Source organism: Poecilia mexicana, unplaced genomic scaffold, assembly GCF_051168715.1.
Source record: "Poecilia mexicana isolate PSO_F unplaced genomic scaffold, ASM5116871v1 scaffold_9, whole genome shotgun sequence".
Classification (NCBI taxonomy): domain Eukaryota; kingdom Metazoa; phylum Chordata; class Actinopteri; order Cyprinodontiformes; family Poeciliidae; genus Poecilia; species Poecilia mexicana.
In genome coordinates this window covers 23,165,550-23,193,544 of record NW_028263378.1, presented here as the reverse complement: position 1 = coordinate 23,193,544, position 27,995 = coordinate 23,165,550, and the positions used below count along the sequence as shown (strand labels likewise).

Below are 27,995 nucleotides of genomic sequence, written 5' to 3'. Positions count from 1 at the left end.
ATAGTTGTGGACTTAGGCAGTACATATAGTAATAATATAGTATTATAAATGTGGTTATTTAGATATGTTTTGGTTTATGCAAAGAATAGGTATATGAACCAGAAATTCTCAAAATAAGGCATTCAGATTGGTATTTTTGTCCACGTTTATATTAGAGTGCAGTAAAAGAAAAAAAAAAAACAGATTGTTCTGATCTCAGGTCTGCGGAGATTTGCAGCGTCTGACTTTCGCTGTCTCTATTCTCGCGACAAGACGCGAAGTTTCCGGTGTTGTGTATGTTCCTGGAAACATGGCGGCCAGCTTCCGCGGCCGTCCTATCCGGAGTCTTCGGATGCGGGGTGAGCATGAAAAACTCGATTCATTGAAAGCTGTAACAGCGACATATTGTGAAAAGACAAGTCCCCGTGCAGGTAATGGCCCCGGAGGAGTGTCTGACTGTATGCGCTGTGTGTGTTTTTGTCAGGTCGGAATGACAGCGGGGAGGAGAACGTCCCGCTGGATCTGAGCAGAGGTAAGCAAAGGCTTCATCGCATCACCATGAAAGCGATTATTGTTCAAAATGGATGAGGGCACTTTCTGCAAACACAACCCTGCTAACGCTAGGCTCAATATTGTACGTGCAATTGTGTTTTTGGTCGCACCACTCATTTTCTTTCTGTTTCGCATAAACCCGTTGCTAACGAATAATAATAACAAGCGGCAACCGCGAGCTAACTAAAACGAGCTGAGTTAGCTTCAGCTAGCTGCCACAGCTAACCAGCCATGACGCCGCGCTGTTGTTTTGATCGGTGTGACTGGACACCGCAGCCTGTTATTTGGCCGGACAGCTGCTGGTATTGTCTTCGTGCATTAGTCGTGACTGTCTGCATTGAAAATCGGGCGTCTTTCTGGCTCCTCGCTGAACACTGGTGCATGGGAAGGTCCTTCTGATGGCTTCTGAGCCAGGTCAGATTCACGTCTGCAGCGAAAACACAACATACCTGTTTGTTTACACAGAGCAGCTGCTCCGGACACCCACATTCCTGAAGATTTTATGATTGCAGTCGTGTCGTTAGGGAACTGAGGTGTTGTAGTCAATGAGCTGCTCATTGATGGCGAATTTCTAAATGAATATTTGTTCTTGCTTGGCTGCAGTAAGTTGACACATTCCTAGAATTGTGGAAACACATATTTGAGCTTTCATAATAAAACCCATTTGTTTGCCAATTTATTTAAATTATAAAATTAGTCCAACCCTCTTATGTTGCGTTTGGTGCGTTTTATTTGCAAAAATGTATTATTTTGTCTTTAGTATTAATCTCAATTGAACACATGCATCATATTAACATATTAAAAGACTTCCTTAAATTATGTAATTAAAAAAACCCACTTTCTTTAGTTATTTACTTTCCTTACTTATTCACATTTTGTGCTGGAGACGCACCAGTCATTGCCTGAGATCGAAAACTGACCAATTTCCCCAGATCAGCTCTGGTGATCTTCATCTGCAGGACAGATGTAAAAAAAACCAACAACAACAAAAACAACTAATTCCTCCTTATTTATGAAATGCATCAAACATAAGAACAGTCACAATTTTTAATCTATAAAAACACCAACTAACAGCTTGCTGTTATACTTCTGTTTGGTTTAATAGCAATCCAGCTACGGTTAGAGAAAAATGCATAAATGAATATAATATTTGTTTAATTTTCACTTAGATTAAAAAGCATTCTTACTTCTGAATACTATCGTTGTTATTTCTTATTTATGCAAAATGAGAGCAGTTGGTTGCACTTTTGCCTCGTAGTAAGACGATCCTGGGTTCGAATCCTGGTTCTCTCCGGGTGTGCCGGCTTCTTCCCACAGTGTAAAACATGACTGTTGAGTTAATTGAATACTCCAAATTGCCGTTGGGTGTGTGTGCGGGCATGGTTGTTTGTCCTGTGTGTCTCTGTTGCCCTGTGATGGACTGGCAACCTGTCCAGGGTGTACGCTGCCTCTCACCCAATAATAACTGCTGTATATAGGCACCAGCCCTCTATGATCCTGTAATGATAAGTAGATATAGAAAATAGCTGCCTGGATTCAAAAGTACACATTTATCAAAGAACCAGCTACAATTTTTTTGTTTGTTCTATGTGTTCTTGTCTTTAGAAAAAACAGAATCAGTCAAAATGAGAATTTACAAATTCTGTCTAAAAACAATGGAGATATCGGCACGAAAACGGCTGATTGCTACGGTAATTAGGAAAAAGAAAAATGCCATCAACATTTTGATGATATTTAGTTCAAACTGATTTTGTTTGTAAAATAAAATAAACATTTTTAGAAAAAAAAAAAAGCCCACACTAATACACCTTTGAGGAGGTAGGGTCTTAGTGTTTTTGTCTTGAGTGATTTTCTTATTAAACACAATGGCTGCCCATTAATCTTTTGTACCACTAGAGTAGAGCGATTTATGATGGCAGCCAGCTCAACAATCGTGGAAGGAACTGGCAACAAAGCTGTGAACTGTTCCTGTTGTCTTGCCTTTTTACTTTACTTGCATTTCTCAGCCTTTACACTCAATTAGTCCAGCCAGTTGAGCCCACATCCCTCCTACAATGAAGCAATTGCTGTCCATCAGCTGATATTATGACAATATAGTCCACTTTGTTTATTTTATTTTTTTCCCTGTTACTTACACTGGATTTCATTTTTCATTCCCATGCAGAGCCATCTGAAAACTTCCGTGAAATCCTCCAAAATGTGGCCAAATCTCACGGAGTCAGTAACATGCGAAAGCTTGGCCACCTGAACAACTTCATTAAGGTACGTTTCTTTTTTTTTTTTTTTTTATGAGTCACTTCAACATTCTGTTTATTATTAGGTGCCGAATGGGGAATGAAATGTTCTGGTTGAAGCACTATAAACCAAGCTTACTGTTGACAAAAAAAAAAAAAAAAAAAGTTTGGTGAAAGTTGAGAAAACCTGTCTCACTCATTTTTGCGGCTCTGCGTTTATTGCTCAAACAGAGTCAGTCCTATTGGCTTTTAAGTGTTGCCGATTAGTGTGTGACGGCAACAGAAGAACACAAATAATAAATCAACATGTCGGACTGATTTCTTCTTTCCAGCCAGAAGCCGAAGAACTCCTAATTGATTTAGACGTGGTCTCTGTGGTGGGATCATCTGCTATTTTCTCTGGCCAACGTGGCTAATTTGCAGAGGCCTAACAGGACAGCTTTCCTCTTGTTCCTGTTTTGATGTATAAGAGCCTTTAAGACCAATCAGCTTGTCCTTCTCTGTAGCGTCACCGCTGACCTCTTTTTGATCCCCTCCCCTCGGGTGCCTGTCACTGTGATGTGGACAAGTTAATGTAACGGAAGCTCCAGGGATCAATTGTGCAGCTTTGTGACTTTAAAAAAAATATATATATAGAGAGAGAGATTTATTTACATCCGTCTTGGCTATCATTGAATTAAAACATCCTTGTTTTTAAAATCTGTTTTGATGTTGGGAGAATTTTACATTCCATATAACCGTGGCCTCACTCTAATGTTTTGTGCATCTAAATAAATACCAAGAAAAGTTCATTGTTTTGTATTCAGTAATTCAGCAAGTGAATCTCTTCTAAATCCAAACACAATTTTTGACTGTGTTCTCCAACATTGTCAGGCGATGTTAATAAATCTTGCTCTAAAAGCTGTGGTTAACTTACGTTTTCCAGCTAGTGTGAAAGATCAGCTGACTGGGATTGTGCTGCATTCATAATCACCGCTGGTTGTTTAACACAGCATTAATAAACTAAGGTGGTGAGAGGGAGCCACTCTTAAACCAGAGACGACATGAGAATCGTTTCACCTGGGGCAAGGACAGAAAGGACTCTTTTCAAATGAAGTCAAATCTGAATTACGTTGTGAAATCAAGATCCCAGAGTTTGCGGGACAAGTTGAGAAGAACAGCACCAAAGTTGCCTGAGTTCAGGCTTCAAGTTTTCACAGTTGGTTATGATGTCATCTGAGGGTTTTGGTCCACGATGTTTCATCAGTTCCAAAGAAATGTTTACAGCATTTCATGATGTCCCGTGCTGCCAAAAGCACCAACACCTGCTTAAATGACCATGCTGTGTCCGATTTGGTTATTTTCTTTACCATTGATTGCCTCCAACTGATTATTGGCAGATTGAATACTGAAGAAAGTGAACTATTTTTTGTTTTTCTGTCTAATAAAAGCAACAAAACTAGTAGCTCACGCTTTTATTAGTCTCAACTGGCTAACTCAGAGCTTGGGCACTGATTCCTGCTTCTGCTCAGATGCTTTCCTCTGTCAGCCCACGGCCTTTCACTGCCTCGCCTCCAAACTGTCAGCTATGAATGGATTGCAAACAATTGTTTGCGCCTCTGCAGTGAGTGAGTGTTGTGGAGCTGTATTTATTGTGCTCAGATCACTGTGGGTGAGTTTGTTTCCGTTTCTGCAGCCTGACTCGCTTGTTTACGACCGACTTTCTGCTGAAGCACTATCACTGTGATTCCTTATAAGGGTCTCTGGACCGCTGGGGTGACCTAATCCCCCATGGAGAGCATCACATGGCTGTTTATTTTCCCCATCTGCTCCTCCTCTCCTCTCCTACTGCCTGCTTAGGCTCTGATATCAGAGCTAGATTAAACCTAGCTCTAACCCATCTTTCACTGCTATGTCAAACTTAAAGTCTTAAATCTTTTTAGCTAAAATTAAGGCGTTAAATACGTTAATCAACGGTCTGTTTAACGTCATGAATTCGATGTAGGTTTTCTTTCTTGCGGGACTTTTCCATCAGGCAAAAGTTTGAGTTGTGCTAAGACGTCTTCACTCGCTGCGTTCTGTGACTCAAGGAGGTTGAGGCTACCGGTAACAAGCTTCTAATAATTACGGTACTTGTTAGCTAGCAAGCAAACAAACAAGCCATTAGCTCCTAGCTAACGGCGATTTGAGAAGCAAAAAGCTGTTGCCAAGAGCCACAGATACAAAGAATTTCACAGTTTTGGTCCCATGGTTTGCTTTTATACATCTCTGTTGTGATACAGATGCTAAATGTTATTCACAATGGTCTTAAAAATATCTTAAAAAGTCTTAAATTTGAGTTGGTGAAACCTGTATAGACCCTGTAGGTGCAGCTTTGATGGCCAATTAGAGCAAAACTAACAGCATGCTTGCTTAGTGATAGGCTGAGCTGCTCTGATGGAGTGGCAGACACTTTCTTGTTGTATGGCGATACCGTTGAGAAAGTCAGCAGCTCTAAAATAGCAGCATCTTTTTGCTCTGGGACTTCTCTGCTTTGTCGGCGCGTTGTAGTGTTTGCTGAGCCTGTCTGCTGGTTCCAGTCTCTGCAGGAGTTCCTGTTAATGACCTGCTGTGAGGGAACTGCTAAAAGGTTGAACTTTTGGCTGAAAGCGAAACAACACGGCCAACGCTGGCTTTGTTTTCAAAACAGGCGCAGAGAACCAGAATGTAACCAGAGGCATTAAAAAAAGAAAAGAAAGGAAAAAAAAAAAAACTGGATGAATTATCGAAAAATATTTGCTTTTAATCATCTCCGTTGATGTGTTTCTCACTAACATTCATGAGAGCATGAATGTTACGTGGTACTGATGAGAACCACACGACGAAGGTGAGAAGCTACACTTGTTCCTGGACGTGTGATTGTTACTTTTACTTTCCAATTTACAACCCACAGGCTGAACAGCTTTCCCTCATGAGAGGAATATTGCAAACGCCACTTGACTTAATTCATGTAAACTTTACAGTACGGCTGAAATTGTTCTGTTGGTTCCAGGAGAGCATCAATAAATATCATATCATTTCAAAATATGATTGACTGCAAATATTGAGTGCTGTTGCGCAAATACCTTTGTTCCACTAGGTGCACGTTTTGTGGCGACATAGCATAATTAATAATGGTTAAGTTATATTTTTAGAGGAATATTTGTTCTGACTCTCTGCCTTGTAATATGCACAGCTAAAACGTTTTAAAGGTACTTTTTAATCATCTTTTTTTATTGCTTTAATCAGTCTGTTTTTGTGCACAGCTTGTAATTTCGCAGTGTTGTCTCGTTGATTTTGACTTTATTCTATTGCTAAGAGTCTAAGTTGCTTTTTTGTTTTTGTTATGTTGTTCTGTTTGTTCACTGTTAGCTCTTGGCTGCTGCTGTTTCCTTTCTGCTGCAAACTGCAGCTGGAACACAAACAGTTAAATATTATGGCGTTCGAGCCACAGCGTTGAGTTTATTAAGCCTGATAACCTTTTTCTGTTGTATAATCGCTGCTCAGAAAAACACCATAAATTGCGTGAATTAATCAGACAACTATTAGGGGTTGTTATAAGTTTAATAGGAAATGTTCTGAAACACTAGAAAACATCCAAAACATAAAAAACAAACTCCAGAAATATTCAGAAATATTAAATGAACTGGATTAAATTCAGTCCATTTACCATTTATACTGGTGGCCATGAATTAATAACTTCTATCTGGGAGCTTTTCTTGCATTTTCAAGATAGTAAAAAGTTATTTATTGGAATAATTGATTACCTACCCTACACCTAGTCCTGGGCTAATTAGCTAACTTAACAGCTAATTTTAGAAGAGCTAATGGAAATAAGTTTGGTGTAATACATATTTTAAGACATTTGAAAGTTGTCTTCAGATAATCTATGAAGATTTCTGGAACCATTTTGAAATTTGAAGTTTCCTCGTTTCGCAGTTTAATCTTTCGTCTTTTTGTTCTGTCTTCCAGCTGCTTTGCAACATCGGACATCAGGAGGAGAACTTCGGGTTTACATATGAGGAAATCATCGTTTGGTGCGTACCGTCTGGAAATCCTGCTCTTTTCACCAACCTGTGCGCTCTATAAACCTTTAGGAGCCGCGTTGTTGTTGTTGAGCTGCCTGAGTCGGTGGCTTATCAACTGTGCCGCTCATTCACAATAATTTTATGACTCGCTACATGAAAAGAAGCGGGTCTTGTTTTATATGGCATTTGGTGATTGATTTATTTTTCTGTAGAGTAATTTATCTTGCACCTCTAACCACGAGACATATTTATTGTTTGTTATTTTTAAACTTTAGTCTGCGACTAGCTCTCCTAAATGAGGCCAAGGAAGTGCGTGCAGCAGGTTTGCGGGCGCTCCGCTATCTTATTAGAGACACCAACGTGCTGCAGAAGGTCCTCAGACTGCAGGTGGATTACTTGATTTCCAGGTGAGATTCTGCTTTGACCAGATGGAAAATGCCTGTTTGGATGACTTCATGTTTGATATTTTTATTTATTTATTTTTTTACTTATGGCTTATGTTAGTTCTTTTTACGAAAAGGCCTACGTTTTTATGAATTGTGCAGTGCAACATTTTGGTCAACATACTTGTCTGGCTCTGATTTTACAATGATCGTCTCTTGATTTTTTTTACAGATGCATTGACATCCAGCAAAGCAACGAGGGGGAGAGGACTCAGGCGTTACGGCTTGTCCGAAAGGTGAGCCGTGTGTCTGTAGATGTAAATATCCGTCCCTTGAAAGCGTTTCTGTTGTCGTGTCAGTGGAGGAGTTTACCCCGACTGCACAGGCTTATTCCAGCACAAAGCCATCAGAACAATCCTTTGGGACAGCAGCAGTGTCAGTGCAGAGGGTTTGTCTGCCACCCAGGTTATTTATAGCTCTTTCTCTAGTTTACAGTAAACACACAGCGCTGTCGTTTTGAGCAGGGGCTGCTGCTGCACAGGCAGCAACATGGCCTCTGTTCTCTTCTTGTTGTCAGGGTTTGTTTTTTTGTTTTTTGTTTTTTTAAGAATTTGAATCAGGTTAAAATAGATTTAATTAGGAATCTTGTCCTATTAGTAGACACACAGTTCTCCATAATGATGAGCACAAATTTTTTTTTTTTTTTTTGACTACAAATAGGACTCAACTAATAGATTTGCAGAAGTTTCTACACTTGCGAAAATTTGTCTCGCTGTTGTTTACGCTTTCTCATGGTACACAGTATTTTTCTTTTACGCTTTTTTTTTTTTTGGTTGTTTAGAGCTTTAACAAGCAAAACTTTACAAATAATTTCCTCCTACTTAATGGAGATGATGAAATGAAAATATGGGGCAATGTTGATATCCAATATTATTACTGCTATAATGGGCAAAAAACAATATTTACCTTTATTTGTATTATACAGTGGCATTTAATAAATTAGAGTATTTGCTCCAATGAGCCCCGTTTGTCTGATGAAAAGTACTTTTTGAAAATAACAACCTTTAAGAAAGTTTTAAGAATTATCTTCATAAAACTTGTATTTCTGCCTTGCAAATGCTTCTTTTTTTTTTACTGGTTCGATTTAATATTCTAATATTAAATGTTATTTCTTCATTAGGTGTAAGTGGAAAACCATCATTAGCAGAAATAAAAGCTGAGAAACACCAGTTTTTGTGTAGTTAACTCATGTAAATGTGTTTTGCTTGAGGTATTGACTTACTGGTCTGCTTTGGGGTTATCAAGAGGTGCTCAACCCTTTTCTGTTTTTTTTCTCCCTCTGCAGATAATCACAGTCAACGCGATGCTGTTCCCCACCTCTGTCGCAAATTCTCTAATTGCTGTCGGTACAGACGGACTGCAGGAGAGGGACCGCATGGTTCGCGCTGCCGTCGCCATCATATGTGAGCTAGGTGAGGACTTGACAAGAATAACGTGAACACACCTATCACATATTTGCTTTTATCCTAACTCAGTTAGCGATGTCCTTCTCTTAGTTAGTCTGTCCCAGAGGAACCGCCAAAGACATTTTTAAACTCTTTTTTTATTTTTTTAATCTAAACTTCTTCAATTCCCTGTCTCAGATACTTTTGAAGAGTCAATAAAGACTTTATTTATCACTTACATGGTTTATCTAAAATTACAGTGATTGGTTTGTTGACTTCATAACTGCAAAGTGCAGAAAATGTGGACTTGATTCTGCTTTGGTAACAGAATATGTTAAATCCCACTTCAGTTCAAGTCTTTAGCAACCATCAGCTGTGATGAAATGTGAAATCCACTCCGTAATTTAAACTTTTAAAAACTCTCCCGGTATAACTGTGCCGTTTTGTTCCCGTTTCTAGCCCTGAAGAACCCAGAGGTGGTGGCCAAACGCGGAGGCCTAAGCACAATCCTCAAGAGTGTCATCGACTGTCAGCTCAGTCGGATCAACGAAGCCCTGATCACCACGGTCCTCCACTTGCTCAACCACCCGTGCACCCGCCAGTACGTGCGCGTCGACGTGGAGCTCGAGGTGCGTGTGTTTACACGGACGTGAACCCAGCGAGAACTTGTGTGTAAATTAAACCGAGCGCTTTCATCGGAAATCATCGGCTTTAGGTTGCCCCCATGTCTTCGAGTTTACAGTAATTAGTTACAACCTTTCCTCTTGAATCTCATTGCCTGTAAATATCTTAGTCATGACAGAGAGGCACCGATCACAGTGCATAAGTCACGTAAGACAGGCAGCAGCTTGATTGCTAAAAATAATTGTGAAGAATGTTTTTTTTGTTGTTGTTGTAGCTCATCCGTATTTTTGTACTTTGCTCTCTCTCTGCAGCAAATCCTTGCACCTTTCACTGATTTCCACTATCGACACAACGCCGACACAGCTGAAGGACAGCTCAAGTGAGTGTGTGTGTGGGGGGGAATGAGGAGCTGAAGTGTTACAACAGAAACAAAAGGATCAATTGTGTCGTTCAATCATTGGTGACAACATACAATAACGATGCACTGTGTCTTTGTAACATGGTGGCTGTTGATATGGATGTTTGACCCTATGCTGCCTTGCCAGAGCGGGGCGGCGGGTTGATCTATTTATTTCCGACTGATAGTTTGATTATTTGAGAAACGTAGTTTAGATTTTTCTGCTTTGTGGTGGCAATCAAGATGCAGTTTTTGTATGAAAAGCATCCGGTTTTGAATGTGCGTCTTTTTCAGGGAAGACAGAGAATCCAGGTTCTTGTCGAGCAGGATGGCGATAGTCGCTGCATTTCGTTCTTGGTCTGGTAAGAGCGTCATTTGTGTTGATGATTATTTCAGGAAAGAAAAAAAAAGCCTGGTTTGCTGAGGGGATCATGATCTAAAAATCTCTTTCTTTTTTTAAATTTTTTTGTCAGGAATTATCAACTTGTGCAAAGCTGGAAATTCTGGAATCCAGTCTTTAATTGGCTTACTTTGCATACCAAATATGGAGGTTAGGGTGAGTACTGAAACACTTTCATTTATGAATAATTAAGAAGGGACTGATTTAAAAACATAATGTTTTTCAAAATCATGTAGTGTAAGTCTGACATTTTGGCTCACAAACAAAACGCTGTGCAACAACAGTTTGCAGCTTATAAAACATGGTGGTGGCAGCATCATTCTTGGTGGGGCACTTTTCCTATAGCAGGGTCAGGGAAGCAGGTCATCGTAAGTGGATGGAGATTCCACTGCTGCAGCACAACAACCATAAACTTAGAACCAGAGCTGCAACAAAGTGGTTATAAATACTAAACCAGTGAGTTTAATTCCATTTGAAAATCTGAAGCAAGAAAATTGCTGTTCAAATCCAGTAAGTGATTATGAGCTGTTGAGGCTTGCAGCTGTAATTTATGTGAACAATGAGGCTCTGCAAACTGTTTATGGCTGAAAACAAATGCAGTTCAAGGGGAGTGAATACCTGTAAAGGGCTCTGTAGCTCACTCCACTGATTGACTTGAATGGGTCTAATTCAAACAAATAACGTAGCTGTGCTGTTAGTCACAAACTGATCAGTTCATTGAAAACAACTCTGTTTCTTTCGAAGGAGCCTGTAGAGCATGGAGGACGAGTTTTATACTGAAGTTTGGAGTTGAGTTTTATGCTGTAGTTAGCTCTTCTTGTCATGTGTTTTGAGACTGCGTGACAATCTGTGCAGAAAGGCTTGTTGGAGGTGTTATATGAGATATTCAGGCTTCCTGTGCCCATCATTACTGAAGACTTCACGGAGGCTCTCCAGAGTGTTGGTGAGGATGAATCCTTTTCCACCGTCAAAGTTCGTTTATGCGTTTCCTCTGATTTTATTCTATTATAAGGAAAGATCGACACTATAAAAATAGTAAATTTGCAGGTTAGTTTCTTTCCAACAGTAGGACTAACTCTGCTTTTATGTTACGCCAAAGACGTGTTTTGTTTTCCGTGAACACGGCCGTAGTGTGGACTAATCTGTGCTGCTGCGTGCTGCAGATCCTGCCAGGTTCCAGGACACCTGGAGACTCTCTGATGGGTTTGTGGCTGCGGAGGCTAAAGTTATCCTACCCCATCGGGCCCGCTCCAGGCAAGAGAACAGAAATAGAACTGGGTTAATGTTCTGTCTCTGGTTTACTTGAGCCATTAACTTTTTTTTTTTCCTGTTTGCTTCCTTAGGGCTGACCTGATGGACAACTACCTGGCATTTGTCCTCTCTGCCTTCATAACAAGTGGACTGTTAGAGGTGAGGTGATTTTGTTTTTAATTGTTTTTTGTTTTTATCTATATAACATTTGAAATAATTGTCACCTAATTTAGTAATGGGGTAATTGTTAATTGGATTATACCGACTCAGAATTTGTTTTCTCCCTAGAACTTTTCAAGTGGTATAGTTTTGGCTTCACCTCAAATTTTGTAAAATAAATAAATAAATAAATGTATAAAATCTCCCAATAAGCACTTTTTGCATTAAATTATTAATGTGTTAATCAAATAAGTAATCACCAGATCAGTGCCACACTTTATAAGTCAAGCAGAAGGAGCTGAGCTTTTCTGCTTGACTTCATTCATCATTTGCTACAAATATTAGATTTTTTTTTATCTGCAGGTGCTTCATTTGCTACAAATCATCAAGCGTGCACTAAAGGAATTATGCTATTGCATTTTTTTAATCTTATTTAAAATCAAAAATTATGTTTATTTGCATTTTTTTCTATGTATTTTTAAAATATTTCCTTTCAGTATTTATACTATTCTAATGAAAGGCTTACACTCTAAAAATAGTAAATTTGCAGGTTAGTTTCTTTCCAATCATAAGGAGCCCTGCTTCTATATTACGCCTCAGATGTGTTTTGTCGTCCTTTTCTATGTTATATAAAAACCAAATTTGTGTTTATTTGCAGGTTTGTAATGTATGTCTGATGTTGTATTAATCAATACAATATTCGGTTACAAAATAATCATTAGCTGCTGCTCTATATTTAAGTTATTTTGTCATTTCTTCTCTTTTTTCGCTACTTTAGGGTCTGGTGGAAGTTGTGACCAGCAGTGATGACCAGCTTGCTACCAGAGCTACCATACTCCTGGGAGAGCTTTTACACATGGTAAAATACATACAGAGTTCATGCTGAGCCAAGACTTTTTGTTCTTTTCAACAGAAAGAGATTCCCTGGTATTACACACCACTGTTCTCCTAATAGTTTGTATCCCTTCTGCCTGGTTTCTCCTGCTTTAGGCGAACACGATTCTTCCTCATTCCCATAGCCACCACCTGCACTGCCTTCCTACCCTCATCAACATGGCCGCCTCATTTGACATCCCACAAGAGAAACGACTGTGAGTACAATCTGTTTCTCCTCTTAAGGGAACGATTATTACTGCAAACATCAGGAATTGGGGCCGGGGATATTATGACACTAAACATTAAATTTACATCTTGACCCATTTTTTTGGTACCGGTGAGCAAAATGGAACTTGATGAGACTGATGTATACATTAAAATAAACAAAAAAATCAATGAAAACATCATTAATGTTTGTTGGTTCACAAGTTGGCACAAACCAAGCATAGCAAACAATGAGGCATCAGAATATGGACCAATATTATCACCGTTACAAGATTTTCTAATGTTGCTCAGCGCTAGACCTTCATTAACCCTGGGTCTGATTTATATATTTTTTCCCAACAAATGTTCGATTCTGGTGTTAAAATTATGTTTTAAACATTTAATCTTTGGGATGTCTGAATTTACAGTCTGAAATGGAGAAAGCTACTTATACTTCTATTGTAAATGTGACCATTTTTTCTCCCTAAATTTTAATGAAACAGAACAAATTAGCCTCATAAAAATGATTGAGGTGATTACAGTACTCAAACATTAACAATCAAAGTAATGAAATGTTTCTAAATTTGGTGATGTGCTTCTATTGAAATTATGTTTTAGATCATAATGTAGAAAATCGACTGATATTCATAGTGCTTGTTCGGCTCCAAACACCCAGACGTATCTCTTTTGTTTGCTTTTGTGTTTCTCCAGCCGCGCAAGTGCAGCCGTGAACAATCTGAAGCGTTTCCACGAGAAGAAGAAGAAAGGTTTGAAGCCCTACAGTCTTTACCTGGACCACATCATTCGCAAATCCGTGTCGTCCCACAGCCGCAGAGACTCCCACTCGCGTGTCCAGAGGGACATCTACGTCATAAAGGTGAAGACACGCCACGTTTTCATGTGCTGGGTTTCGTTACCCTGACTGTTTGTTGTAATTTCGGGCAGCTTTGAGTAGAGCCCACTCTAAAATCACCGTGTCTTTTTAACTTAAGTAACCGCCTGTTGCTTTTCAGGACACTGAAGAAACACTGCTGATGAACCTGAGAGACAGCCACATCCTGAACCACAAGCAGAACTTGGAGTGGAACTGGCTGCTCATCGCCACCATCCTGAAGGTCAGGCCTGCTCCCATGCAGCTGCACATACTTAAACGTTTTCTGCTTCCTCCTTTTCTCAATAATGCTGTATTCCCCTTCAGTGGCCAAATGTGAACCTCAGGAACAACAAAGATGAACAGATGCACAGGTAAGATTAACTTTGTCGCGTTAAAACGGGTTTACATGCTTCTGTGGCATTTGGGTTTAAATCCTCTGCATTTGTTTCTATGCCGTGCAGGTTTGTTCGGAGGCTGCTGTACTTTTATAAACCCACTAGTAAATTATACGCCGGACTGGCTTTGGATCACGTTAAGGCCAGGCAACTCACTGTGGTTGGGTGTCAGTTTGTTGAGTTCCTCATGGACTCAGATGAGGTAAGACAAACAACAAAGCAAAAGCAAAGCAAAAATGTTTTTCAGTTCCAACCTTCTCCCTAAATTTGCGTCTCGTTCTTTTGCCGCCAGGACGGCCAGGGCTACCTGGAGGACCTGGTGAGGGACATGGTCTCGTGGCTCTGCTCGTGTTCGGGACTGAAGCCGGAGCGCAGTCTGCAGAGCAACGGCCTCCTCACCACACTCAGTCAGCACTACTTCCTCTTCCTGGGGACACTTTCTGCACACCCACAGGGAGTCAAAATGTTAGAGAAATGTGGCCTGTTCCAGTGGTGAGTGAGCAGAGAGCCTCAAAATGTTTGTCCTCTTGATGAAACGAGCTGGTTGAGTCTCAGCTTTTCACCTGCCGCTGTTGTTGCGATGTCTGCAGCCTGCTGAATTTGTGCTCCGTAAAGAACCAAGATGCTGTGCTGAAGCTTGCCGTGACAACGCTGGATTACAGCAGGGACGGCCTGGCCAGGGTCATCCTCTCCAAGGTCCTCACCGCCTCCACTGACGTAAGGATACACAGGAGCAGAGATACAAGGCGGGGAATTGTCATGCATACAAGAATACATACTATAATACAGCTTTAATGGAAAGCATTTGAATGCAAAAAAAAAAAAAAAAAATGCTCAAAATCTGACCTACATGTTCAGGGCATCTGCATATCCCAGTGCAGGGAAATTAATTTATCTAAATTTAAGGCCTTAAAATGTCTTAAATTAATTTCGACAAATGTAGATTGGCTTTAAATATGTTAATTACAGGTATTAAATTTGGTCGTGTGTATTCTATGAAGTTTATTTTTCTCGTCCGACTTTTATGTCAGGCGAAAGTTTGAGTCGCCATCGGACATCTTCACTTCGTTCTGTGACTCCAGGCGGTTGAGGCTGCCTCGCTGCTCATAAACCCACGCTAGGTTTTTTTTTTTTGCCTCTGTCATTATTAAATGTAAATTATCAGCAATTTGCTGGACAATGTTAGTCTTTGCTACTGTCTCACCTCCCAATGCGATACTTTATGGATTCTGCACTAGAAAGCTTGGCACTGCTATATGAAATCTCATTTTCTTTTGTACATTTCTGTTGTAGTACATGGCTTAGATTTAATTCATAGTGGTCTTAAAAAAAATCTTAAATTTGAGTTGGTGAAACCCTGATACATTATTTATTATTTGTTGCTCTTGTTCCAAATCGAACCTACTGGACTGAACTTGCTGAGAAGTAACGGATCGGTGCGTCTTTTCTTCACCAACAGACATGCAGGTTGTACGCTACCAAACACCTGCGCGTGCTGCTGCGCGCCGGCGTGGAGTTCTTCAGCAGCTGGGGCATGGAGCTTCTGGTCACCCAGCTTCATGATCACAACAAGGTCGTTTCCATGGAAGCACTGGACATACTGGATGAGGCCTGTGAGGACAAGGTAGCCAAATAAAACAATGCTGTGCTCTGCTAAAGCAATTGATTATATTTATCAATTAAAAATATATTGATGCTAAATAAAAATGCACAATTATACTTACCCTAGTGACAATTGTTACATTTAGACATGAGTGTCGTTGCTGCAGCCAGTTATTGTATTTAAAGATTAAATATGTTCTACATTGTGTATCTTCTGTTAGCATACTGCTGCATAACTTTAAAAATGCAAATACCGTATTTTCCGCACTATAAGGCGCACCGGATTATAAGGCGCACCTTCAATGAATGGCCTATTTTAGGACTTTTTTCATACATTAGGCGCACCGCATTATAAGGCGCATAGAATAGACGCTTCATACTCTATTATTACACATCCACATTAATAAAGAAATGGTCCCCGAGTACTTTATATAGTAGGCTGGCGCAGTCGTTGTTTCACTCACGGTGTTGGTGTTGCGATATTATGCCCAACTGCTTTCTGGGTAACACAGACCAACCGACACGCTGCCGCTGCAGTCTCTGTCTCTCTTCCCCTGCCCCTCCCCCCCTTTAAATGTATTATCAAACTTTATTAACAAACCAGTGTTCTGACAACTATCCCAGCATGCACCGCGCACTACTTCTTCTACGGGGAAAAAGAAGTTGGCGGCTGCTTACCGTAGTGGACCAACTACGTAAGCAGCCTACTGCATGTCTGTGTAAACATGACGTCTTTCATTTCGATCTGAGTTAATTAGCGTAGCATTTCTGCCGGATTTTCACAACATATCAGCCACGACAATGGACAGGGGAACCAACAAGTTCATGTCATCTTTTTTGGACGACATCAAGGTGTTTGAGCCACTGGATGCCTCCAACATTGTGCGCGTCACAGCTAAAAGCTACCGATAGATGAGGAAAACAGCAGATCCTCACACCCTCAGCATAAATATAGCTGTGGACAAGATCACTGATGCCTATTGTTCTTGCAAGGCTGGGTAAGTCGGCATTCATGGTTTTGATGGTCCACAATGTACATTAGCATATGTTTACTACTGTAGCTTGTGTTTGTGAGACGGTCACGCACGTGGTAGCTGCACTGTGACCTAAAATGGGCATTAGCCAATGAAACGCGGCCCCTGTGGTAAGGTCCGTTGCTGGACCTGTTGTGGCTCAATATTGGTCCATATATAAGGCGCACCGGATTATAAGGCGCACTGTCGGCTTTTGAGGAAATTGAAGGTTTTTAGGTGCGTCTTATAGTGCGGAAAATACGGTACATAAAGTAGTTTTTCTTTTCAGCAGGGTATGTTTGGGCTTATATGTTTGGTATTCCATAAGAAACATGGAAATAAAATATCCTGCAGCGTTTACATGGCACATGTAAACACAAGTCTTCTATATTTACCGGCAGTAGAACAAGGACAAGAACTCATTATCAGCTTCTTGAAGGAACGTCTGATTCCTCAGTGGAGTATTTCAGTATTTCAGTCTCTACCTGAAGAAATTAAATGGTAAATAATACAGAGGAGAGGAAGAACTAGATAAAACTATAGAAAATGGGATTCAGAATAGAACTGATTGTAGTCAAACTTGGAATATGTATAAAACAAGTTATCATGATTTTTAAACCTCCTACAATTAATCTACAAAAAGTCAGTTTGTATCTGCTGAACTTATACAATTTGAGGATATTTAAAATATACATATGATGCAGCAACTATTAACCTTCTTTGTGCTGTTAAGAATTTCTTTCAGATGGAAATGAGAATCTTTAACAAATATAGATTCCTAAAAGAACACATTTATTTTCAGTTTCATAACAACTTAAAATCTAGTAAATATTTTTTAAATAAGTTGATTATGACATGCAGTGTAAGCTGAGAGAACAGATGTGTGTCGGAAGGTGTTTTAATCTGGACTTATGTGTTGTGGACGTAGTTGTATTTTTTTCTGCAGATTTTCAATGCAGCTGATTATCGGTGAAAGATAGTCACTGATAAACCGCTGCCTATGACAGCCTGATAAAATGACCAATTTAATAGCTGTGAAGCATTAATATAAAGTCATCCATTATTTCCTTCTTTCATTTATAACAAACCATCCAGAAGAGACTGCTCTGATGGGATAATTAAAGGAAACGTAGTCCTCTGTCAGCTTCTTACTACTTAAAGAAGAATTAGTCAAAATGTCTTTGTATCATTTTTAGTTTCCTTGTAAAACAAATACATTCCTGAAAGAATGGCCTTATTTCACAGTATCAACGTCTGCAGTGAGTTTCATTTCCACTATTAGAGAAAAGGTGTGTCTCTTAAAGTGTCACGTATTCTAGCAGCTCGTAGTACACGACCAACTCAGTGTTTGTCACCATGGAAACACTTTCAGAATGAGCTGTTGTTACTTTCTAAAGCAGAAAGAAAAAAAATATATAGTAAAGGTGCCAAAATAGGCTTAGCACTGTGCTAAAGGTTATTGTGTTAAACCTGAACTCTTTTTTTTGTTTGTTTTTCTTCCAGGCCAACATTCATGCTCTGATCCAGCTGAAACCAGCTGTGTCCCATCTGGGAGACAAAGGCCTCCTACTGCTCCTCAGGTGAGTTTTTTATTTATATATATGTAAATATATAAACACCTCCATACAGTGTCTAATCTGATTGTCCTTGTAGCTGCCTAGCTGCTTCATGTGTACCATCTGGAATGAACTGTGCATTGTCCTTGTTTCATTGTTTAGGTTCCTGTCGATTCCTAAAGGTTTTTCCTACCTTAATGAGAGAGGTTACGTCAGCAAACAGTTGGATAAATGGCAGAAGGTATTTCTGAGATATCAACAGATTGCAAAAAAGTGTCCTTATATAGGTGACAGACTAACTCAGGTTGGCGTTTGACTCTTTTATCCCGTCTTGTTTGCAGGAGTACAACCTTAAATATGTGGATCTGATAGAGGAGCAGCTGAACGAAGCACTAACAACTTACCGCAAACCCGTGGATGGAGATAACTACGTCAGACGCAGCAACCAAAGGTGAGAATCGCTGATACCGAGACCGGCATCAGAAGTGAGACTTATTTCAAGTCTAACCTAATTGGTTTGTGTCTCCAGGTTACAAAGACCAAATGTTTATCTCCCTGTGCACTTGTATGGTCAGCTGGTCCATGATAAGACCGGCTGTCATCTACTGGAAGCTCAGGTAAAAGCTTAGGTTATTTTAGTTCTGGTTTTCGTAATGCTTTGACCTCCCAGCACCAGCTTTTCTCTTTTTCTTTTGGGACTATAATAGCAAGTTTGAACTATGTTTTGCTAGCCATTATAAATGGTCTTTAGCATAATTTTCGCTAATGTTAGCACTTAGAATGATTAGCATTACTAACCTTTACAGGTGCACCAATAAATGGGCACAGATTTCTTTGATTTTGGGAGTTTGTCAGTCGGCCGATACTTAAGAGAAACCAGTAACCAGTCTTATCTTCCTCCGCAAAGGTCTGAAAATCATCCAGTGTCGGGTCTCGTCTGCACGTGTTAACAACAGTCACTCCATTGTTGCCAGCTTAGCAACTTTGACGTTTTTTTTTTTTTAGATCAAAAAAACAATTGTGGTCAGTGAAAACTCTAATGGGCAGGTGAGGCTTTTTAAAGGTTGTTTATTCTTCTAACTATAAGCCTCAGTTTCTGTGTGCATTTCCTATCATTCGTCTTTTCAAAAGGATTTTCAAAAGGCTGCATAAGAGGAAAACAGTCGGTACAAAATTGACATCCTGGGTTAAGACAGCTCCTAAAAAAGAAAAAGTAACTCGAGGAGTAAAATGGCCAGCTCATCTTCAGGATTGAATTATTAACAGATACTAAACTCTAATAAACAGGACCTTCTTCTTTGGAAAACAATTTCCTTTTAAATAGCTTCTTATATATTTTCTTCACAATCTCTAACTTCTACACCTCAGTCACTAGAAAATGCCATTATTGAGTCTTCCTCAGTCAGTGTCAGCACACACACTGAAGAGTGTCAGCTTAACCAGGAAACTCTTGGGTGTGGCGTATTCTCTGATCAACAAAAACACGATAGGATCTGTGACGTTCCACTCTACGTTTCCCTGTACATCTCTAGTTATTTCCGAGTTTTCCCATGTTCTTCCCTTTGTCTGCAGAACGTCGTTCCAGACCTCAGCTACACGGTTCGCTCCCCGATGCTGGACACCTGGGAGGGCGTCAAACAGCTGAAGGCTGCGCTCTGGGCTCTGGTCAGTAAAGTCTCTGATTTAAGTCTTTTCACTCAAGACTCCGCTGCCTTGTTGACGATCATGTTTGTCTTCTGTTCCAGGGCAACATCGGCTCTTCGAACTGGGGTCTGAATCTCCTGCAGGAGGAGAACGTCATTCCTGACATCCTGGCGATGGCTCAGCACTGTGAGGTGCTGTCAGTGCGCGGGTAAGCTCCGCTCCATAGGATTTCACCTAAAAACCAAAAGGGAAGAAGAGAACGAAGCTCAGGAAGTGGAAACACCATTGAGTGACGCACACACTCTTCGTTCCATCCCCAGGACCTGCATTTACGTGCTGGGCGTCATTTCCAAGACCAAGCAGGGATGCGAGGTTCTCAAGCAGTACGGTTGGGACGCGGTCAGGCATAGTCGCCGGACGCTGTGGCCTGTCACGCCCGACGAGGTGGACACCCAGCTCACGTCGGAGCTCTCCTCCGTGCCGAGCACGCTCAGTCTGAACTCGGAGTCCACCAGCTCCCGCCACAACAGCGAGAGCGAGTCTCAACCAAGTACGTTACACCGCTGTGTTTACTTTGTCGTCATCAATTAGTGTTTTGTTATTTGGCCAAACGTTTCAGATCATCATCCTGTTGAAAAACCCATTAATGAGCCGTCTTGCTTTCCAGTGAGAAGATAAACAGGCCAACAGCATCACAGATCCTTCACCATGCTTAAGAGTGGCTTTGTTTCACACTGTTGACTTTTAAAATGTTCATCTGAACATATTAGTTGCTTCAGATATATTTGTTTGAAGAGATTTTTAGGGGAACCTGTGACTGTATTGTTTAAAAGCAGCTACAAGGCGATTGAGGCTACTCCTAACTAGCTGCTAACATACCTTTTGACAACTGGATCACTTCTGTTGCCAACAATGCTACATGCATTCTATGCAAAAAGGCACAACACTATGAAATGTGCAATTTTCTTTTGTCTTACATTTCATTCATCACAAATAGGTCTTAAAAGTCTTGAGGTGGTTAAAACCTGCCAAAAGCCTTGTTCTTGTGGTTGGAGTTTTCTTCAATCTGCTACAAGTTTTTTTTATGCACCTCGTCTAGTTAATGTTCTTGACACTGTATGACAGCTGTGGTTACCTTCCTCCTCTCCACCCTGTATTGTATTTTTTTTATCCCCTGTCTTCTCTCCGTTTCTAGACATGTACATCCTGGACGATGACAAGTGTGACGGTTTGGACTCGTCCGACGACCCCTCTTTCTACCCGCAATCCAAAGCCGTCAAAGATCGCAGCCCGTTCACGATCCTCGGTTCCACGCGCTTCGTTCGTCCGCGCTTCCTCAACTCCCTGTCCCTCCCCAGCAAGAAGATCCGCTCCACTAGTGATCCAAAGAGTTTCTCCGGCTCTCGCACCCCGACCGATCTCAAGACGGAAAGCCCGCGGCGGAACAGGACGGTGACGGAGCCTTCGGTCTACAGCCCCAACCAGGGAGACGTCTTCACCTCAGTATTCAACAGCAGGGGAATGCCAAAGAGTCCAACGGTGAGCCTGGAGACCTCCTTCGTCGGGACCAGGGGCGGGTCCGAGGAGCAGCTGGTGGACGGCAGGCTGGTCCGGGGCGGGGGCTCGGGTCTCGGGCTCAGTGGACTCGCCGGACACGGGGTGGCGGAGCACCACAGGGAGCAGAGCAGCCGCGAGCGTCTGGCCGGGGACGGCGGCTCCTCTGGCGGAGGAGGCGGGGGCACTCAGTTTAAAAGCCGCAGCCAGAGCTTTAACACGGATACGACGACCAGCGGCATCAGCTCCATGAGCTCCAGCCCCTCCCGCGAGACCGTGGGAAACCCCGAGCACCCCGAGGTAGAGCCGGACTCCTCCGACTGCGTGAGCCTCAACACCGTCGTGTCGGCCAAGACTGTGAAAACGCTCTCCTCCCTCAGCCCCCAGCCGCAGACCAACCACTTGTCCGCCTCCAAGTCCTCCAACGTTTCACTGGTACCCCTGGGCTCCTCGCACACGCTCCCCCGCCGAGCCCAGTCCCTCAAGTCCCCCTCCGTCACCACCATCAAGAGCCTGGCCGACTGCAGCTTCATCTACACCAGCCCCAGGGACGCGCTGGGCTACGCCACGCTGAAGCGGCTGCAGCAGCAGAGGATACACCCGTCGCTGTCGCACAGCGAAGCCCTGGCTTCACCCGCCAAAGACGTGCTGTTCACCGACACCATCACCATGAAGACCGGCAGCCTGGACTCCAGGCTGACTCCTCGCAGGTGGGTCACCAGGAACCGCAGGGCGGCAGGCCGCAGTCGGCCACTTCTGCTCGTCTGTCCTGTTTTTTGCTTTTGTTCAGATCTGACAACTGTTTGTTCACTGGATTTTAAATCAGCATGACTTAACGCTGCAGAAACACAGAATCTTAGCAAGGATGTTGGGTCCAGTTTCTAGTGCAAATATATTTGCAGACTTGAAATGAGACAAAACTTATTAGTAACTTTACAGCAAGACATAGGAGCTTGTTTTTAGTATTTTTCATTTAAAGTACTAGTTCCACTGGCAGATAATGTTTCTGCATAAGTGGAAGTAGCACTTTCTGATCAATATTAAGAAATTATTTACTTAAAACAAGATCATATATGTTGCTGAAAAGTTACTACTAAGTTAGTTTTGTGTACCAAGACGTTAGCACTAGAAACTAGATCAATAGTTCTCGGTCAGATTCTGTGCTTCTGCTGTGCAGCAGCTGTCGTCCTAGTCAAGGTTCGCTTACCGTCGCCCTCGGCAATGACGAATGAGCGTAAGCGTATCTGTGCACCTTTTGCTGTGTCCGTCAGGCTGTCAGACAGGAGGCGTACCTGTCCGGAACCGAGCGTCCCGAGCCCGTACCGCAGGCTGTCCAGAACACTTGTGCCGCGGTGGGTGGACCCGCCCAGTGTCCTCCTCAGTAGAGATGAAACCTTGTAGCTCTGATTGTTTCTGTTTGTAGTGGATTAGCGACAGCTCCAGTAGTTAGATCGTAGTGCGAGCAAATGAAATGTGCAAGAGCTGGTCAGAGATTTACATCAATTTAGCATTTTTTTTTATTTTTTTCTCCGGGTGCAATGATTACACACCGTAGAAATGTGGTGAAGCTTTTTTTCTGGGTATATATGCACGTTCTGGTACATATCCAGATGTTTGAACACTCATTCAGTAACCAAGTTGAAACTGTCTTCATGTTTATTTGAGGTTAAGAAGAAGAATTTGCTGATAGCCGTTCATCGTAGATCTGGACGATATGGCTTAAAAATAAAATCTCTGATGTTTTTTTTTTCATACCAGATCCAATTTCCAATGTGAATATTATTTTTTTTCATCATTTTCTATGTCTAAAAAAGAAATTACAAATGACAGAAAATGTTTTCGTATAGTGACTTTTATTTCAATCGTTCCTTCTGTGAGATATGTGAAGGAGTATCAGGGCCAGGCTTCGAGAAGTTTTGGTTAATTATGAGAACGCAGGCATAATATTAGCAGAATAAAGTTGCTATTTTACAAGAAGAACGTCTTAAAAATAAGGGAAAACACTTCTTGAGTTTTCAAGATTTCACGTGACTCAATTAATTGACAAGGGGAAAATGTAAAAAAAAACAACTCGTATTTTAATCAGCATTGAAGAACTATTTACTAAAACTAGCTCCCATGCTTACTTTTAGGTTAATTTATTCTTATTTCAACAGTGTGCTAATATATTTGGACTAGAAACTAGACAAGAAACACTTAGTGAGATTTTGTGTTTTACTAGTTTTGAAGTTTACTGCACTTGTTTATTAGTTTGTATAATCTCAATGAAACACTGACGCTCCAGCGTCTTCTAGTTTATGAACAGGCTTGACCCTCAGTAGATCCCGGTTTATTCTTCTACAGCGTAATCAGTTTACTTTAATTTCCGGGCAACAGATTGAGTTACGTGGACAAAATTAGATGTTGAAGCAGAACAATAATCCCACCTGAGAAACTTAAGCATGGGATAGATAATCCAGGTTAGCATTAATATTGTAAAAATAGCCCTGTAAGATATTTATGTGCTATAATTAAAAGCCATCTCAAAAGCTACCGATCACAGAAGCCCATTCCTGCTGGTATTGAAATATTACTTTCCCACACAAATCGATTGAACTCCTAAATCTTTTAACCTCCATGTTTCTGATTGCTCAGTGTAAACCTGATGAATACTCGCCTACATCTAGTTTGACAAGCCCCTCCTGCCCCCCTCCCCTCTTCTGTGTGGTTTTCTCCTCACTCTCTCCCCCGTGTTCCCTCTCTTGTCCCAGCCTCTCCCCCCGGATCCTCTCACGCACCTCTCCTCTCGCCCTCCCTAGGTTCCTGAAGGCTCTGAGCTTCGCCTCGCTGGACAAAGAGGAGCTGCTCAGCCCCATCAACCAAAGCACCCTGCAACGCTGCTCCTCGGTGCGCTCCATGGTCTCCAGCGCCACCTTCGGCTGCAACGACGACTACATCGGCCTGGCGCTGCCCATGAACATCAACGACATGTTCCACATCCGAGACTCCACCTACTTCCAGCAGAGGATCAGCCCGCCCTCGGAGGAGCGGAAGCGCTTCCTGTTCGGCGACGGAGACGGTAACGCCCACTTCACGCCGGGTGACGCGCTAAAAAAAAAAAACGTGGGAAAGTGGATGGGTTTGTCAGGTGAACTTTTGGTTTTGTGGCGACCTCCGCAGGGGAGCGGCCCGCTCTGCCGTTACTGAAGCAGCAGTTCAGCATCTCGGAGCTGATCGCGTCGCGAGGCGAGACTCAGAACCACCTGGTGGATTCGGAGGAGACGGGTCTGCAGGATCACTCTGAGGAGAACTGTCTGTACTGCGTGGGGGCCAGCGTCCTCGGCTACCCTACCCAGCCGCAGATCAACAGCACTCACTCTCGGACAGGTGGGGGCAGCGGAGGGGTCCGGACACGCCAGTCTTGCAGCTTTTCAGCTTTTTCAGTCGGAGCAGAGTGTCAGAAATGATCTTTGTGTTTCATTTTTACCCCCCAGATTATGTCGACTTCCCCTCCTGGGGCGGTCAGGGGGGCCATCGTCTGGAGGTGATGCCTCAGTCGAAGTTCTCTGGTGTGTCGGGTTGCAGCGATGCTGCTGTGTCACAGGGGTCCATCTGCAGCACGCCCACACCTGGGGACATCGTCATCGGTAAGAACTGAGGAAGGGTCAAGGGAACCAAACCACAGTGTGCCTCAAGCGCTGTGGTTTAGCATGATGGTGCCATCACCGTGTTTCTGTGTTTACAGGATGATTAGCTGCTTTTAATTTTCTGTCATTTTAGCATTTTGAATATATGCGGGGCACGTGTCTCAAACTCCAGTTGTCCAGCTGTCCTGTAATTTTCACCTGAAATGGCTAAATTAGGAGCTACTAGGCACGAATTATATTTTTAAGAGTCTCCAAAGTGTGAGAACTTGTCTTGAAAATGCTTGAAAAGTGTTTCATTTTGATAATAGGTTCTGGTAGTACCAAAAATATATATTTTGGTGACTTAATTATTATTTTTTTTTTTTTTCAGAAAATGTACTGTAAGTTGTGGTAACTTTTCTTCTTTTTATTTACACTGAATTTCCAAAAAATACATTTGAATATAACAATCTCTTATAGTTTTATATATATATATATATATATATATATATATAAAAAACTGAATAAAAATTACATAAATGTGGATATATTAAAAAAAATCATAAGCAAGCAATTTTAGTCGTGTAGAAATAAGTTAATAAGTAAAAACACAGGAAATCCCCATATGGTGCCGACATGTTAGAAGGGCAAAAAAAAAAAAAAATCCACATTATTTTGTGTTTCATCCTCATTTCTCTGAAACTACAGCAGCCTCTGTCATACTAACTCTTCTGATGGAGTCTTCCAAGTGTTAGCTTTGTTTTAGCACCAGGAATATTGAAATAGTTGGTAACTGCTGATTCAAACCCCATTAAATTTGGCTGTGTTGTTTCAAACACTTGAAAAAACTCCACAGGGCTTAACAAGTGCACGTCCTCCGCAGGCGGGAAGGCCATATCCGACGACGGCCCCGCCTCCCGAGTCCTTCTGAGGAAGGAGATTCTCCGCCTCATCATCAACCTCAGCTCCTCCGTCGGAACCAAAGGCCACGAAACGGGACTGTTGACGTGAGTCGGCTCTTTCGCGCCAGCCGGGCACAGAGAACCCAACGCTGGTCTGAAACGTTAAGAGGTGTCGCCTCAATTTCTCGTCTTTCCCCAGGATAAAGGAGAAGTTCCCTTACGCGTTCGACGACATTTGCCTGTACTCCGAGGTTTCCCACCTCTTGTCCCACTGTATGTTTCGTCTGACTTCGAGGCGCTTCATACAGGAACTCTTCCAGGACGTGCAATTTATGCCAGTAAGGGAACAAACTCTGTCCTGATTTCTTTGATTCATCAAACTCTGCGTCTTGTTTAACCACTGCGTCTCCATCTCTCAGATGTACGAGGAAGCTGAAGCAATCCTGACAAAGCTACCAAAACCCATGGAAGAGGACGTTAACCCGCCCGCGGAGTCCTGATCGTCCTCCCGTCCGCCCTGTGTCTAGTGCGCCGCTGCAGTCCGGACTCCTCACCGCTGTGGAAAGCAAAGCAGGTCTGAGGTTCTACGGACAGAGGGACGTTGGGCTGGTTTCTGTTGCTTGAAACAGAGGAGCGTCGCTCTGCTTCCCCCCGCCTCCCCATGAGCCGGAAACAAACAAACAAACAAAAAAAAAAGACTTAAACGACCGAACACATATTTAATGCTGTTTCAGAAAAGAAAATTAACAGCAAATTAGCCAAAAAACTGTTTTCCACAACACAGAAATATTCACTGTCAGATCATCATAAAAACTAAAGGACAATGATGGTGTACTAAATAAAAAAAAATGGGTAAGTAGTCCTTAAAAATCAAATCATGTTATAATTTCTGCAGATTTAGGTGGTTTCCCTTAATGAAGCGAGTAAGGCGCATCGTCACGTCTGCCTGGAGATTCCTCGGACCTTGCCTTCTTTTCTTCAAACAGAAACACTACAACGGATCCTGCTGCTTCGAACTGGGGCCGTCCCGGTCCAAACCTCCTCCACCTCCACATCCCTCCTCCTCTTGCCTCACCACTTCGTAGAACCTTAAGCCTCCTGTCAGCAGAGACAGCCCGCTAACCTTCTATTTCAATTTTTCTATAGCAAGAAAAATTGCTATATTTCTTGTGTCACAGACAATCAAACGTCACTAGTGTTGTATTTTCTAAAGCATTATATCTGCCACCTTTACTCGGCGAATAAGGAGAATAGCATGTGATTTGATGCTAGTTTATTCCATACTTTACTTGCTTAGGGCCTTTGCTGTTTTCTTTTCCTCCGCTTTTTTGCATCTTTGGCGAGCTTCGAAGGAGTTGCGTTGGTCTTTCTCTCTTGCTCTCTCCATTTTTCCTTTTTTTTTTTTTTAAAGATGCTCACTTGTGTAAGTAATCTGTAGAAAGGTTGATTACAGACGCACACAGATGTTCCTGAAACTTTCACAAACCAGCAGCTTCTCATCACGGCGCCTTCTTTACCTCTGTGCTTCACCCTCTACTGCATGTTCAGCAAGCATGGCAAGGTTGTGCTTCACCCTAACTTATTTCTGGCTTATAAAACGTTTTATTTTTTTTTAACTATTATTATTATTTTAAAGAAATCATAGGTTGCCATTTCATGTCGCCATGCATTGTAGGAATAGAGTTACCACCCTGGATCTGTTTCCACACTTCAGTATCACTATGGGAGGACGACTGAGGAGGGGAGCGGTGAAGAGCGATGACTAAAGTTTATGTAAAAGGTTTCCAGGGAAACAGGGTTCTGTTTCCTTTGGCTTGTCTTTTTTTGTTGTTGTTTTTTTTTTTTTTTTTTTTTTTGCTATAATGCTGCTACACAAAATGGACTCATAGAGAGGTGATTCATAGATCCGCTGAGTGACGTCAGATCCGATCTATTTATTATATGTCTGTACCATAGTGAGTTCAACCAGAGAAGAAAAAAGTTATTTATATTTTTCCTCGAGACTGTATTATAATTTAATTTTTTTTTTTGTTTCTTTTTGCCTGAATTGTGTTTCCCTTGTATAATGTGTACAGTATGTTTTTGGGGCATTGATGACCTAAAGAAACATACAATCCTATCAAAGGGATGCATTGTTAATAAAACAAAAATTTGAAACACCCAGAATAATTCTCCATTATGTTTTTCTTTCCTTCCCTTGAATATTTAATTTCACAGTTGACTTTAAAGGCAAACCGAAGGTGATAAAACCATCAATTACTTTCTTGCCTGTTGAATTAAACCAGGCATCTCTTGCTTTAGGTCGAATACAAATTTACAAA

General features: G+C 41.7%; 1 protein-coding gene across 5 annotated transcripts; it reads left to right on the top strand.

Annotated features, from left to right (window-relative positions):
- Positions 1 to 12: 12 nt before the first annotated feature.
- On the top strand, positions 13 to 27,843 carry LOC106933180 (rapamycin-insensitive companion of mTOR). 5 transcript variants are annotated; one of them, XM_088009004.1, is made up of 38 exons: positions 13 to 338; positions 464 to 511; positions 2,696 to 2,793; positions 6,735 to 6,799; positions 7,066 to 7,197; positions 7,406 to 7,469; positions 8,519 to 8,645; positions 9,078 to 9,247; positions 9,554 to 9,621; positions 9,934 to 10,001; positions 10,113 to 10,195; positions 10,895 to 10,982; positions 11,203 to 11,293; positions 11,383 to 11,449; positions 12,228 to 12,308; positions 12,440 to 12,540; positions 13,241 to 13,406; positions 13,543 to 13,644; positions 13,728 to 13,774; positions 13,865 to 14,000; positions 14,091 to 14,290; positions 14,389 to 14,515; positions 15,258 to 15,422; positions 17,917 to 17,993; positions 18,132 to 18,210; positions 18,311 to 18,420; positions 18,499 to 18,586; positions 19,542 to 19,634; positions 19,715 to 19,821; positions 19,934 to 20,163; positions 20,809 to 21,877; positions 22,439 to 22,519; positions 23,918 to 24,225; positions 24,327 to 24,533; positions 24,641 to 24,793; positions 25,656 to 25,779; positions 25,874 to 26,012; positions 26,094 to 27,843. In XM_088009004.1, exons 1-38 carry the CDS (start codon positions 290 to 292, stop codon positions 26,172 to 26,174), a joined length of 5,289 nt encoding a protein of 1,762 aa, XP_087865130.1. In that variant the 5' UTR covers positions 13 to 289; the 3' UTR covers positions 26,175 to 27,843. The 5 variants fall into 5 exon arrangements, with proteins under 5 accessions (XP_087865130.1, XP_087865129.1, XP_014867762.2 ...); XM_088009003.1 differs by lacking the exon at positions 22,439 to 22,519 and having other exon boundaries at positions 14 to 338; XM_015012276.2 differs by lacking the exon at positions 22,439 to 22,519 and having other exon boundaries at positions 14 to 338; positions 25,629 to 25,779.
- Positions 27,844 to 27,995: the final 152 nt, after the last annotated feature.

Bases quoted from the DNA above. Each gene is read 5' to 3' on its own strand.
- LOC106933180 (XM_088009004.1), top strand. From the start codon at position 290: ATGGCGGCCAGCTTCCGCGGCCGTCCTATCCGGAGTCTTCGGATGCGG. The intron at 14,516-15,257 runs GTAAGGATACAC...CTTCACCAACAG, and splicing joins TCCTCACCGCCTCCACTGAC to ACATGCAGGTTGTACGCTAC. The intron at 24,226-24,326 runs GTAACGCCCACT...CGACCTCCGCAG, and splicing joins CCTGTTCGGCGACGGAGACG to GGGAGCGGCCCGCTCTGCCG.